Consider the following 15,465-nt stretch of genomic DNA (forward strand, 5'->3'; position numbering starts at 1 on the left):
AACGACGGCGGCCGAGAAGCGGAAGTGGAGGTGGTTGTAGCTCAGAGCGTTGTTCGCGGAGGTGCTGCTGCTGTTGAGGCGGTGGCGGCGGCGCTGAGGCGGTGGCGGCACTGCCCGCCCCGGGCCTCTCTGTTTTAGGCCCTCCTCCCAGCCTCGCCTGAGCCCGCCGGGGCCTTCGCCGGCCAGCGGCTGCCCTATGAGTGTGTCACTGGTTGTCATCCGCCTGGAGCTCGCAGAACACTCGCCGGTCCCCGCCGGCTTCGGCTTCAGCGCTGCGGGTGAGTCCGCGGCCTCGCCGCCTCCCCCGTGGCCCGCGCCTGGGCCCCGGGGCGCGTCTTCTCAGAGTCTGAGTCTGGGAAAGGGCCTCGGCGAGGGCTTTCCCTTCAGGAGGAAGCCGAGAAGTGGTTGGGATCCCTCTCATGTCCCCACCATCCTTGGGAAGTCTTCCCAGGTGTCACCTGTGGGAAGTCTTTTCCGGTCCCTCCTTCCTGGTGCCTTCCCACCGGGACTCTGTTTATATTTGGCGCGTCGTTCTCTCCAACCTGGGTGAGAGCCTAGTTGTGCGAGTTGATTTTCTCTAGGCTTTGTGAAGGCAGGCAGGGAATCCCCAGCGCGCTGACGGCTCCTGGTTTATTGAAAAACCATCCATTTGGGCGCACTGTAGCAGTAGTTATAACTGAAATGTGTACACTTCCTATATCCGAGCACTGTTCTAAACACTTTGTGTGCACACTTTTCTGTATCTTCATACAACCCAATTAGTTTTATGGGTGTATGAGGCCTTTACAAACTGGGAACTGAAGCCCTGGGATTAAGTGCCTTACCCAGGATCATCTATCAGTGGCAAAACTGGAATTCTACCTCAGAGAGCTGGACTTGAGAGTCTGAGCTGTTCATTCCCAGTCACACAGCCTCCTCCTGGGAAATGCAGGTGTGGCTCTGTTCCTTGAACCGCCAGCAAAGCAACATTCATTCAGGGAATACTTTATGAGTGCTCACTTTCTGTTGGGCTTTAGTTGTGTGCGGAAAGAGACATGGTCCCTGCTTTAAGGGCACCAGCAATTCACTTCAGTTCATGGAGATAGATTAAGTAAATAATTACAGCATAAATGTAGAATACAGTGGTGACAAATGTGGTACAGTAAAGGAAGGTAGAAAGCTAGAAAGGAAGGTGGAAAGCTATTATGAGAGGATGTGTTTGGTTGGTTTGGGGAAGAGGCCTGGGGCTGGTAGGATGGTCTTGTGGGAAACTTCCCTGAGTGTGTGAATTTTTGGGCTGCAAACTGAAGACTGAATACAATTAAATAGGCTACTGAGTTCTGAAAGTCAAATTAATTGACATAAATTACATATACATTTTTAAATGGATCAGTCATTGAGTCATTAATTTATTCAACAAATCTTTAAAGAGCTTCCAGTGTGTGCTAGGCACTGTGATGTAAGTGCTGAGGATACAGTGATGGGCAAAACAGGCTTGATCTCTCTTCACATAAAGCTTATATTAAGGATATTTCTGTCAAATCTCTGAATTTATTTTTCATTTTTGTGTGTTTTAGTGATGTAAGAAAATGATCACAGTTTTTCAGGACATGGTGGCATTAGGCTAATGTAGGTTGTTTAAGAAGACTAACCCTAAAAATTTTGTTGATTAGTGGACTTGATGCTCTCATTTGGGGTCCAACACAGTTTCACTGTAAAGTGTTACTAAAATTTTGGTTCATATGAGCAGGATCAGTATCCAAGCTCTTATCTCCTTCATTTGCTTTAGAATGCATGATTTCCATTAGGACCACCCTGCATTTATTAGTTTATTGCCCTGGGCATTAACTGACTGTCAGTACTGCAGGAGCCCCAGAGATGAGTGAGAAGGATCCTGCAAAAGGCATCTTACAGTCTTGGGGGAAGGCAGCAGAGAGAAAAAGGAAACCTGTGGATGGATACATTGAGAGTGGAAAGAGGCTTGTTTTATTGTCAGATATTAATTATTCATGTATTCTTTAGTCGGGGAAATGTCTGATGAGGAGATCCAAAAGAAGACACTAGCTTCAGCTGTAGCCTGTTTAGAAGGGAAGTCACCAGGGGAGAAAGCAGCAATCATACATCAGCATCTCGGTCGTCGAGAAATGACAGATGTGATCATTGAGACCATGAAGGCCAACCGAGGTATGCTTTCCAAAACCGTAGGCTATCTTCTGTAAGGTAAACTAATGGTTGCTTGTATTGCAGTGCTGTTCAGTGAGCCTGTGATTAAGACCCCTAGCATACTTTAACTTTTACTGCCTATGTTCCTTACATGAAGCTGTCAGGGTGGACTTCAATTTCTCTAAATATTTCTTCTAAATTACTTGTAACAAGCTAAGTTGACAACTCTCCTCAAGTGAGGAGAGCTACTTAGCACGTAAGTCTGTGGCGGTTCATGTTGAATCCAGATAAGCACGTTGTGACCCCCCCTGCTCTGCCAGCTCGCTTCATCCAGGGGGGTGGATGTGTATTGCATCTCCAGTGTGGAGAACTGGTAGGTTGGTTTTCAAACTTTCAGATAGCCCTGAATATTTGTCCCACTTAGGAGTGCATAGCTCAGTTGATAAAGAATCTGCCTGCAATACAGGAGACCCCGGTTCGATTCCTGGGTTGGAAAGATCCGCTGGAGAAGGAATAGGCTACCTACTCCAGGATTGTTGGGCTTCCCTTGTGGCTCAGCTGGTAAAGAATCTGCCCGCAATGCAGGAGACCTGGGTTCGATCCCTGGGTTGGGAAGATCACCTGGAGAAGGGAAAGGCTACCTACTCCAGTATTCTTGCCTGGAGAATTCTATGGGACTGTATAGTCCGTGGGTTCGCAAAGAGTTGCACACGACTATGCGACTTACACTTTCAGGAGTGCATGATGGAAGACACCTGCCTTATTATGGTACTTCTCAATGTAAAGTTGACATCCTTCAGTTTCTGAGGGTGTTAATGACATGGGGGCAGCGGGGCAAAGAGTACTTTCAAGTTGTGCTATCCCCAGAACTCTGCTGTTCTGTGAATGCAGTTCTTAATGCAATTTCTCTTTCAAAGTTTATTCTTCTGACTTAAAATTCTCATCTAATTGGAATCCTTCCACATATTTCATATCAGTTTGTAATCTGTTAACTTTTTGGTTTGTGAAAGATGAGCCAGAAGCTACAGTGGAAGAAAGGAAATTTTCAGAAGCATCCCCCACTGCACAGAGAAGTAAAGATCCAAGTAAAGAAGGTGTAAATGCTGCTCCTGATTCTCCATCCAAGCAGCTTCCAGATCAGATTTCCTTCTTCAGTGGAAACCCCTCAGTTGAAATAGTTCACGGTATTATGCATCTATATAAGACAAAGTAAGAAAATCCTTTTCTCTTTTGAGTTTGTCTGTTTTTTGCCATAGGGTGGAGAAAATGTTCTTGCCCCGAAGAGAAGGATTATTTTAAGGTTTGTTCAAAGGAATAGTACTTTCATATATTGTGTGTTAAATTCTTAAATATTTTCTTAAGAATTCTTAGATATTTTATTTATGGTTAAATCTCATAAATTGGGTAAAAGCATCTTATGAATGAATCATGTAGATTCGCTTGAGAGAATACCCAGGAAAATATTCCCTGAGAAAGTAGGCATGCAGGTGATTGGAAAATTGAAAGGAAGGAAGACAAAAGAAAAATTCTAAGTGATCTATAACATCGTTGTAGTCTCATATTCCCACCAAGTCTTTACTAAAGAAGCTGCTATGAAGTCACTTAATGGGTTGCTGTTTCATCATACCTTTGAACTCCTTTTTGTGGTCCAAACAAGGCTTTCTGGAGGCCAAAGGAAAGAAAGATTTTGCTATATAATCAACATAGCTGGACCACCAGCTCCTCGGATAATTAGTCGCTGATTTCTTTAAAGACTGTCCTTGTCCTAAATTGTTTGCTCAGTCCCCACTGGGAAACAGAATACTCAGGTAGCCATTTTGGAATACAGTTGTTGAAGTGAGTTTGTAGCATTTCAAAAGCAAATTGCTCACCTGAAACTACCACAAAATTCTTAACTGGCTATACCCCAATACAAAATAAAAAGTTTAAAGTTTGAGGAAAAAGCAAATTGTATTGGTGGGCGGTTTTTCTTTCCCTTCTTCCAGCTATTCTAATTGAACAACACTTCCTGTAATCTTCAGAATCACATCTTCATGGTTCAGAATTCTCCTTCTTATATTTAGAGGTCTTTTCTCAAAAACCTTCAAGAGAAGTCTACAGTTAGAGTTGTTCTATTGTCATCTAAGGATGATGGAGGCCTGGCATGCTGCGATTCATGGGATCGCAAAGAGTCGGACACGATTGAGCGACTGAACTGAACTGATCTGAACTGAAGGATGATGATTATTAAAAAATGAATGAGAGCAAAACCCTGCAAATTTGCCTAATGGAGCTTTATAGGCTCCATTAGGTATAGTTATTATCTAAGGGTAGTTATTATTAAAAAATGAATGAGAGCAAAACACTGCCAATTTGCCTGATGGAGGTTTATAACCATTAAAAGCCTTTAACTGAAGATTAAAAAATATCAGTGGTGGGTATCATGTAGAACATTTCAAAGGTTACCTTAAACTCCATTGCAGATGTGTTTAAAGGGTTCTCCATTTACCCAGGTGTGTATTTTCCAGTAAAATAACAAACTGTTGAAATTGATTTATAAAGTATTACATTTTGTTTTTCCTTCGACATAAAAGTTGTCTGATTAGTGTTGCTTGAACTAACCATACCTCATCTATTCAAGACAGTCTAATTATTGTCTTATTAGTAAGATGACCTCCTTAAAAGAAGATGTGAGGCGTAGTGCCATGCTGTGTATTCTCACAGTCCCTGCTACAATGACCAGTCATGACCTTATGAAGTTTGTCGCCCCATTTAATGAAGTAATTGAACAAATGAAAATCATCAGAGACTCTACTCCAAATCAATATATGGTGCTGATAAAGTTTAGTGCACAGGTAAAAGTTAAGATATTAAAAATCTGTTTGCCACAAAAACTGTGTTTTTGAAAGTGTTTGATACTAGCCATGTTTAATTTACTACATCTTAAATTTAGAAGTCTTGATATCTTCTAGAGTATTAATGTAATTCCAGAAATATTGCTGAATTCATCAGCAGACACACAATTCTAATTCATAGCTGTTATTTTTTATAAATCAAATTGAGTGTGAAATCTAGTGTTGTGTGTGTTTGTTTATCCAGTAGTAACTATTTTAGTAGAACAGTAATTCCCAACCTTTCTTAACCCTGTATTGTTATTTGCCATTATAAAACTGTGCCCCTGCTTCTGTCATTCTCTTTTTAGTAGATATTCTTGGGCACATTCTAGAAAATCAAATAAATTTTTTTAATGGTGAGGGGTTTTGTGACATTCCTTGAATTATTAAATATGCTTTTGAGTGCTAACTGGAAATCACTGCAATAGAAAGACAAACTCTGAAAGAAGGGTGATATTTTCAGCTTTTAAAAGTATACTTGTGCATTGTAACAGTCTTTTAAGAAGGTTTGGCCATCCAGTCCATTTCCCTTGTCACATTAAGTATAATTTTGCATGTGCCTCAGTTCTAAAGATGTTAGATATTCTCTTGGGTTTGTATTTTCATTCTTAGGAGTCTGCGTGTTTCTATGTGAATATAAAAATGAGGTAAGCTTTAGGTATTATGCAGGTTAATAGAGGACTACCTTGTCCACAGGTTTTCTTTAATTTGTTTGTATTTTTTAGTAACCTGTTACATTTTGAAATTTCATTAGATTGTGAAATGCAGCTTTGTCAAAGTTAGTTCTTTCATACCTCACTGATAAATAGCCTTCCTGAGTTTACCCCAGATAAGCAGTTCCAACTTGCAGATTGGCAAAGAAATGAATGTGCCTGTAGGGTCATTTGTCATTGAGTCTGACCAATCACCAAGATGTGTGGATAATAGAAGCTCGTGACACAATGCCCACTTGTCACCTCCTCATTATGAAAAGCTAGAGTTGACAGCAATAGTGGCCATTCATTGATCATAGATAGAAAATTAAGAGAAATAAGAGTTGAATTGTATGTGTACCTGTTCTTTGGGCCACCAGAAGAAAAAAAAACAACTTAGTGTGGATTTCCGAGGCCAAGAGAGTACACAGTTATCTTTAACCTTTACAAAGCACCGCACCTTTGAGGGAGACCTTTAAAACATATTTCAGTGGCCCTGTGAGCTTAGACTTCACACGTTGACACTGAGAACTGAAAAGCACCTAACAGCTGCTTTCACTGACTGTCAGAACACTGTCTAAGGTCACTGAGACAATTTGTAAATAGTGGGCAAGTGGTGTATTAAATCTTTTAAATGTAATAATGAGGATAGTGATAACACACAACCTTATTGACTGCTTATTCTGTACCATTCACTCTGCTAAGTGCTTAATGGGCATTAGCTGATGTTATCCTTACTATAACCCTATGAGGTAGACAGGTATTGTTGTTATCCTAGTTTTACAAATGAGGAAACCGGCTGCAGAGAGAGGTTAGTGATTTGGCCACAGTTATACAGCTAGAAATAAGTGACTGAGCTGGGAATTAAGCCCTCACTTTTAATCCCTAGGGTGTAGTCCTTGTCCGGCAGAAGCGAGATGTGGGCAAGGGAAGGTACTCACTGTTTGCAAAGAATTGTGTCATGACAGTATTTCACTTTTAGCTTCTACTGAATGGGCAAGGGTGGTAAGCAGGTAACACACATAACCTCACAGAAAGGGATTGGGAAAAAATGTTTGAGAACATATTAGGCTTTCTGTTTAGTCTGAAGTGTATTAAGCCCACAACACTAACTTGTCTAAAAACCCCATAAACTTCTCTGTAGCATATGCCACCCTTCGCAGTCTGCAGATGATGCTGTGGAAATTTTCTGCCACTCTTAATGGATTTTCTTTGTGAGATTTTATGGAAAAATCTAAATGAACTTTTTGACCAATCCAATACTTGTTTCTCCACCTCTGTCTTTTGACCACGTGTAAGTTGCTTAAGTTGACAGATGTTTTCTAGGACTGTAATACAGCTTTCTTAGTGCTCTCTGAAGATAGAACCCTTGACCTTGGTATCGTGAGTTGTATTTTTTATCTGTAATGCTAGATCTTAAGGTCCAAGGCTCATTCTATTCAGGGATTTTCTAAGGTCTAAACCACCCTCCCTAGTATAGGTCTCAAAGATGTTAAATTAATATTGGGCCCTAATGAGAGTACACTCAGTAGGCACCAACTCTGGATCACTTACCAGATGCCAGGTATTAGCTTCGCATGCATTAGCTCCTCGAGTCCTCTGAGATATGTCATGAGGTAGGTGTCATTATTTTCATATTTTATAATTGAGAAAACACATATGGGTGAGTCACTTGCCCAAGGGTACACAGCTAGTGTCAAAGAGTTATGATTCAAACAAGGCAGCCTGACTTCATGGCCTGGGCAGGTAACTATATTCTTATTCCTTTCTGTTTCTCACCAGAGAATTTTTATTAAGAACTAATAGGCCTTTTTTTACCCCTTCTAACATTTCTTGAATCTCTGTTAGCCTCATCTTTCTTTATGCTGGAGGTGTCAGATGTGCCTACAAAGTTGTACTGTGCCCTTTGATGAGGAATTAATTTATAATTCAAGGTACAGGGAGGCAGAAGGGGGTTCAGTTTTGTAGTTCTTTGGAACAGAAAAGGACAGATAACCTGTCAATGGAGTATGTTGGCTCATTATCACTTGTAGGCTTAGGCCAGCCTACTTTCTTTTGAGAAGTAAAAAATATTTTCGTAGCACTAGTTGATCACCGTGACAGTAAAGAAACATTGATTATAATAGATTTTTCTTTTTCTAAGTTAATCCTGAGAAGAGAACAATCAAATCAAAGGACTAGAAAAAAAAAAGAAGCTGGGTTTCATTCAGTTTGGGGCTCTGTACAGTACAGGCATTTTAAATGAGTTGTTTGTTCTGTGTTTTTTGCAGTTAGCTTCAGGCTTTTGTTCAGTGCATCTCAGTGCTGGGTTGAAGCAGGAACCACATGGATTTTGCTCCCTGCTCTTGTCCTTTGCATATACAGTACCTGGCATGCATTGGGTGCTCAGTAAATATCCCAGCCAGTGGAGCTACATTTCCAATACCAAGATTTTAAAGAAGAGAGCAGTGTGTTCAAAAAGTATACACCTTTGGTCCAGGTAACTCCCCCAAGAAAGAAAGGATTTATCTGGGATTGAGTAGATTTTGTCACATTCCCAGTATCACAAACCTTGTCCCTTCCCCTGAGGAGGCTTGGACGCTTAGGGGGCATCTGCAGAGCTGGAGGTCTTTGGCCGGGTCTGCTGTTCTCGGCAGCCACATCTGCAGCAGTTCCTGGTGGTGCCGGCGGCCCTGAAGAGCTGGTCATGGCCCACTGGCCCTTGGTGCTTGAGTCCAGCGGCTCACTGTGCTGGTTATTCATCCAAAAGCATTTCAAGGCAGAGCCACTGCTCTTGAAAAGTGGGAGAAGCCATTTGGGGCTGCTGCTTCTTAGTGTTAAAGACATTTATTATCCAAGAACTGGCTTGTAACATTTTGAATTTCAAATACCCTTTACCCAATACACAGGTTGTTGCCCAAAGGAAAAGCCTCCCCTTCTCCGCCAAAAAGTCCCTGCAGAATCTATGTTCAGAACTGGTCATCCTTTCTTAGTGGCTTAGCTCACTTGGTCATATTAAGATAGCATAGATAATCCGAGAATCCACACTTGAATTACATCATCCAAGTGCAGTGAAAAACTACTGAAAAGCTTTCAGTGGCTCTTAAGATCCAAGACCCTGTGAGGGTAGACAGCCAGGTGACTGTTTTTGCCTGATACAGCTCAAATCTCGACCTCAAGGTTGATGGTGCGGCATTTCCTTTTGCAGAACACACTTCCTCTCTTCAGGCAGCTTGTCTGTACTGGCAGGGCCAGAGCACGCAACTTCCTATGTTGGGGCTAATGCCTGTGTGGGAGTGAAATCCACACAAGCCGAAGCCTCTCAGCTGCCTCTAAAAATTGCTGAGCTTTAAAAGCTGCAATTGTCTCTTTGTTACTTCCTACTGAGGCTAGTCTGAAGATATGATTTACTTGTGTTCTTATCCACAAATGCACATGTATTTTCATGGCTTTACCTGCAGGGGACTGATTTCCCCTGGATTTTCTGTCTTCCACTCCAAGGGGACAAGACTGTTAGAATTTTAAAGGCTAGTTCATCTTGGACCTCTTGACCTTGGCCAAGAGTTTTGCTTTTGGTATTATACACTAGGTTGTTTAAAACCTCCTGACAGGATCCTTGTCTTTAATTATTGTTATTATTTGGTTTATTGAAAAGAAGGAATTGGCTTCTCACTCCCTACCATTTCCACTGGTCCTCTATTTTTTCTCACCTAGATGCTGACATTTGTTTAAAAAGCTCCTTCATAGGGAATTCCCTAGAAGTTCATTGGTTAAGACTCAGCACTTTCACTGCAGTGGGCGCAGTTTCAATCCCTGGTGTGGGAACTAAAATCCTGCAAGCCCCAAGGTGCAGCCAGAAAGAAAAAAAAACTCTCCCATTGACAGTCATCAGTTATGATTTGGTTCCAAATAGAACTGACCTCAGCTGTTGTGAAAGTGCTAACTAGAGGCAAAAGGGAAAAAAAATGATATCAAGGGAAACATTGGCCATTGTTGGTTGACTATATATTAAAATTGTAGTAGCCATCGGTTTATTGCACTTCAATAGCTTCTGATTATTCAAATAAAACTACCACATATCAGAAAAAATTGTAGAGTAGGATATTGACCTGCAGGGTTCACTTAGCCTGTGAACCTGCTACCACAGATGTTACTTTGGGTGGTGGTTCTCTCTCCTAAGTATAACTTTTAAAGGCTGATGAAGAGAATAATTGAAGCCATATTGAATAGAAAGCACATTACCACAATCGCGCTCTTAATTTTTTCCCTTTCCCCCCTGGTTTACCTAGGCTGATGCAGATAGTTTTTACACGGCATGCAATGGCCGCCAGTTCAACTCAATAGAAGATGATGTTTGCCAGCTGGTCTATGTGGAGAGGGCAGAAGTGTTGAAATCTGAGGATGTAAGTGCAAATAATTCCTATATTTGATATAAATGTATTAGAATGGTATAAAATTGAAAGTTAAGATACCTGTGGAAATGTCGAGAATCGGCCAGTCCATAGAGACTGAAAATAAGTTAGTTGCCAGAGACTAGGGGAGAGAGAGGTGAGAAGTGACAACTAACAAGCACATGGTTTCTTTTGGGGGTAACAGAAGTGTTCTAGAATTAGATAGTGGTGTGATGGTTGTACAACTTTGTGAATATACTAAAAACCACTTTAAAATGGCAAATTTTATATATGTGAATTTTATCTCAACTTTTAAAAATTGTCCAAAGTATTTTTTTAAATAAAGAATATTATTTGTGTTGTTGAAGTTGAGTGTCTATTCCTGATGGATGAAACTGTGCCTAGAGCCCAAAAATGAATATTTTTGTTTTAAATATTAACCTTTAATCCTTATCCTAATACTTAATTCTCTTTTGATAGCAATTTGTATCAATAATTGCTCTGATCTCCCACCCTCCGTGGGAAGCATTCCTGTAATATGTGCTCATTTGAATAAAGTAGTAGATCCAGCTCTGTTATACTGTTAATATTTCCTCTTTTAAAGTAGCCCTAAAGGACTTTTCACCTTGAATTCCACTTGATAGGAATAAGTTCAGATTAGATTGTTCTGTCATTAGATTAGGTAAAATAAAAATCAGCAAAGGGGACTTTCACTGGTGGTCCAGTGGTTAAGACTGCTCCCAATGCAGGGGACCTGGGGGTTCAATCCTTGGTTGGGAAGCTAAGATCCCACGGGCTGAGTGGCATGGGCAAAAAAAAAAAAAAAAAATATCAGTCTATTCTTTTGCCAGGTGCTGTGCAGGGCCTCAGCTTTACGAATTCCTTTCTCTAAATGAACACGGCTTCTTGAGAGATTTTCAAATATCTGCTCTTTGGGACCGTAGATTAATGTGACTTTTCTCAGTGTGTTCTTATTTATATGCCTCACCTTTGCCTCAGTAGTCCCCTAGTTGGCAGGGCTTGGGTCAGACATTGCTGCATTTAGAGGTGTCTTTCTTTGACCACCTAGATCCTTATGCCCTTCACACTCTGTTCTTTCACAGCCATTGGTAATTACAACCATTTTACAACCATTGGTAATTAACAGTTTTTAAAAGTTTCGAGTTTTGGGGAACTGCCCTGGTGGTCCAGTGGCTAAGACTGTGTGCTTCCAGTGCAGGAGCCCTGAGTTTGATCCCTGGTCAGGGAACTAGATCCCACATGCCACAACTAAAACCTGCCATGGCCAAATAAATAAATAAATATTTTTAAAAATAATAATAAATGAAAAATTTGAATTTCATATCTCGCTCTACTAGAGGCTAAGCTCTGTGAGGAAAGGGACAGACTTCGTGTTTTACAACTTAACTGAATCTGTTTTTGTTCACTGTAGTCCCACACCTAGAACAGTGTCTGGCATACAAAGCAGGGACTTAATAAGTATGTACTAAATAAATAAAAATCACTGTTGTTGATACTATTATCACCTAGTAGAAAGTGTTGAGTTTTCATTTACTCTGGAAAATCATTCAGATACACTCCTGCTTTTTTTCCTTTGTGTTCTGTTATGGTCATAGCCATGTAGAGTTAGAGCTGGGAGTCTGGTAACATGAGACTCTGCAGCAGTCTCGCTTCCTCCAGTGTCAGCTCTGTGAGGGCGGGCGTCTTTGTCTGCTCTGTCCCCTTGGTATCATAGTGCCTAGCACAGTCCTGGGATGCCAGGAGGCGACCAATTAGTATTTGTTGCATGGATGAAAACCTCACCAAATTAGGTTGTTTTCACAAAGTAATAATATTGAGAACATCCTACCAGGAGTCAAAGAGTATCAGGAAAACTATTGCCTTAAAAAAGAAAAATGAGAACCTGTGGATGACGAGTGAGACTCATTCAAGGTGTTTCCCTGTAGGGCGCCAGCCTCCCTGTGATGGACCTGACAGAGCTGCCCAAGTGCACGGTGTGTCTGGAGCGCATGGACGAGTCCGTGAACGGCATCCTCACCACCTTATGTAACCACAGCTTCCACAGCCAGTGTCTGCAGCGCTGGGATGACACGACGTGAGTGCAGGGGCTCATCCCCCTCCCTGTCAGAGCTCGTAATTACCCTTTCCCAGAATTAAGAACAGCCACCCCACAGAAAGGACCACTCCAAGTATTTGATTTTATAAACCTGGGTACCACAGTGGTGAGGAGGTCACATGGAAGGGCCTTCTGTATTTCTTCTTTGCTTTTCCTCAGTTCACATGGGGTCAGCATCTGTAGACCAGTTCCTTTCTAATATGCTGACTAATATCCTTGTGGAATGTCCCAAAGCAGCATGAATCGTTCTCTCCTTCCTAGAGCCAGAGAATGAAAGGAGTAGCGGGTGGGGGAGTACAGCTTAGCTTTGAGGCTCCTCTACGTAAAGCGCATCTAGGTCTAAAATCTTGTTTATCACTTGCACTTTATGTCTGCCATTGACTTTGGCTTTCTTATTAGAGTGCCGGGCTATACCAATCTGACATTTTGGGTTTATCATTATCGATGGCTTGGTGGCCAGTAGTAACAACAGTCACTAAGTATGAGGCTCACGCACACCTATGGTGTCCTGTTTCCTAATGCAGCACAGACCCTGTTTGTATGAAAGGGATCACTGTGCAAAGAACTGAGGTGTCACCTGTACTTTTATTTCCCCTAGTCAAAAGTTGCTGTTCCCTTTGCAAACTGCATTGTGAGTCTTAGCTAGAAAGGTAGATCAGACGCTGGCCTCCCAGTAGAGAAGAAGGTGCAGAATCAAATAATCACACAGATAAACGAGGTTACACAAGGAACAGCATTGCAGCACCGTGACTAGAGAATAGGGCCCTGACCCCACCAGGCTTGTCCTAGAGGCAGCACTCAGGGAAGAGAAATAGGAGTTAGCCAGGTGACCGGTGGAACCCAAAAGAAGATGGTGTGGGGGAGGGGTGTACCCAGGAAGCAAAAAGTCACGTTCCAAAGCCCAGGAGTGAGGAGGGGTGAAAGTCCACAGGAGTCTCGGTGCTCTGCCCCCATGTGGCCAGCTTTCCAGAGCAGGGACCTTGTCTGGCTGTTCTCTGTAGTGCCCTCCATACTTAGGGGGAGACGTAGTGCATAGGAGGAGCTCAGTCAATATCTCTGAACAAATATATAGACGCTGGCTTTCCTGTGGCTTATTTAACCAGAGAATAATTTTGCCCCAGTTCTGTAGAATCCTTGGGCAATTCTGTGGTATCATTTAGGAGTTCTTCAGAGAATTGCCCAGGTTTAAATTTGCCTTGAATAAAGCCACTCTGAGATGTGTGCATTCCATAAAGTGTTAGTCTGTAACTTGTGTCCATCTGCTACCCCATTTAAGTTCTGGATACTTCTTTGTTTCCCACCACTCCAATTCTACTCTCAGTACACGTTAACTTTTTTTTTTTGGTTGCAGTGGGTCTTTGTTGCCGCATGCAGGCTTCTCATTGAGGTGGCTTCTCTTATTGGAGAGCACAGGCCCTAAGCATATAGGTTTCAGTAGTTGTGGCACCCAGGCTTAGTTGTTCTGTGGCCTGTGGGATCCACCTGGACTAGGGATTGAACCTGTGTCCCCTTCATTGGCAAGCGGATTCTTATCCACTGTACCATCAGAAAGTCCCACATTAATTTTTGTAAAACCATAGCATTTTCATGTTTCCTCAGGGACCATCTTGTCCAACCTCTTCGTTACTTACAGAGGAGGAGACTTAAGGCCCAGAGGTGATCAGCATGCTTAGAGTGTCAGGACAGAGAATGCCAGAACTGGGACCAGAATTCAACCCACTGGGAGATTGCCTTCCAAACCATACAATGCCTTCAGCAAGTGGGTTTAAGCCTCTCTACATGCACAGTGCTGAGGGGCAGAGAATGAAAACACAGACCCTTTTTAAGGACATTGAGTCTCCTAAGGGAGAATCACACATGTATGTGTACAGTTCAAGGTAGAGATGAGAGATCAAGCTGGTTCTTCCTCTGGGTTGGTCCAGAAGGGCTGCTTACAGAAGACAGTATTGGTACCAGGCCTTGAAGGGTACTTTCTTGTCAGCAAATGACATTCTGAGAGGGTTTCCCCAAATATCTCCTCAGGAAAATAAGGTAACAACTCGTAATTATTTTTGAAGGGAAAGCAAGAAGAATTAATGAACTGTTATTTTTTAATAGACAGATGGGATGATATATCATGGAGTGCTAATTGTATGGTACAAATAAGTTTATTTTTGTAATTTCCCTTCTTTTTTCCTTTTTGATTCTCAGGATCATATATTTTGAAAGATTGTTCTGGCACAGCGTTGAAAGTTAGATTTCAGAATTCATTTGTTGTTTTCTTTTTTTTTTTTTAATTATATTGATTTTGGACTGTGCTGGGTCTTCATTGCCACATGGACTTTTCTTTAGTAAGGCACGAGCTCTAGGGCACGTGGGCTTCAGTAGTTTCAGCGTGTGGACTCAATACTTGAGGCTCCTGGGCTCTGGAGCACAGGCTCAATAGTTGTGGTGTGTGGGTTTGGTTGCTCCGTGGCATGTGGGATCTTCCTGGATCAGGGGTTGAACCTGTGTCTCCTGCAGTGGCAAGTGGATTCTTTTACTACTGAGCCACCAGGGAAGCCCCAATTGTTGATTTCTTATCCACAATTACTACAGCCACCACCCGGACCAAAGGGATGACACAGAGCTAGTTCCTACCTTTGACAAGAATGCTTGCGAGATCCTACCTGCAACTTTTGTTAGTTTTTCAGATTTCTACTGTCTTCTTTTTTGATCCTAAAAAAAGAAACAGACTAAATCCTTTAGTTTTCTCTTAACAAACATAGTCCTTATCTGTAACAAGAACTTACTGTTCTTCGGGCATATTTCCTTTCCTTGGTTTTATTTATTCAGTTAAGTAACAGATTGATTCTAGTTATATCTTGAGCATTGGTGGTGCTAGTTCACTTATCCTCAGCTGTAACCCTCTTTCTATCATATTTGCCCATCAGACACAAATATTCATGGCTGGCACTTAGTATTACTTTGTCTTGAGTTAAGGGTTAACAGATTTTTTTTCAAAAATGGTTTTAGTTTTATTGAAGTATAATTGACAGTCAAAATTGTATATATTTCTTCTTTTCCAGTCTGGATTCCTTTTATTTCTTTTTCTTCTCTGATTGCTGTGGCTAGGACTTCCAAAACTATGTTGAATAATAGTGGTGAGAGTGGGCACCCTTGTCTTGTTCCTGATTTTAGAAGAAATGCTTTCAGTATTTCACCACTTAGGATAATGTTTGCTGTGGGTTTGTCATATATGGCCTTATGTTGTGGTATGTTCCTTCTGTGCCTACTTTATTGAGAGTTTCTAT

The 15,465-nt window shown here is 41.6% G+C and overlaps 1 protein-coding gene across 1 annotated transcript in view; it reads left to right on the forward strand.

The window, feature by feature from the left end:
• The window catches only part of BRAP (BRCA1 associated protein), a 31,243-nt gene continuing 15,778 nt past the window's right edge, over positions 1–15,465 (forward strand). Inside the window, exons 1-6 of the mRNA XM_020897490.2 lie at positions 1–278; positions 2,002–2,163; positions 3,153–3,351; positions 4,787–4,976; positions 9,976–10,089; positions 12,024–12,172. Coding sequence (XP_020753149.2) covers positions 197–278; positions 2,002–2,163; positions 3,153–3,351; positions 4,787–4,976; positions 9,976–10,089; positions 12,024–12,172 — 896 coding nt within the window. The 5' untranslated portion in view covers positions 1–196. The remainder of the gene's footprint in view (positions 279–2,001; positions 2,164–3,152; positions 3,352–4,786; positions 4,977–9,975; positions 10,090–12,023; positions 12,173–15,465) is intronic.

This window comes from Odocoileus virginianus, chromosome 12, assembly GCF_023699985.2.
Source record: "Odocoileus virginianus isolate 20LAN1187 ecotype Illinois chromosome 12, Ovbor_1.2, whole genome shotgun sequence".
NCBI lineage: Eukaryota > Metazoa > Chordata > Mammalia > Artiodactyla > Cervidae > Odocoileus > Odocoileus virginianus.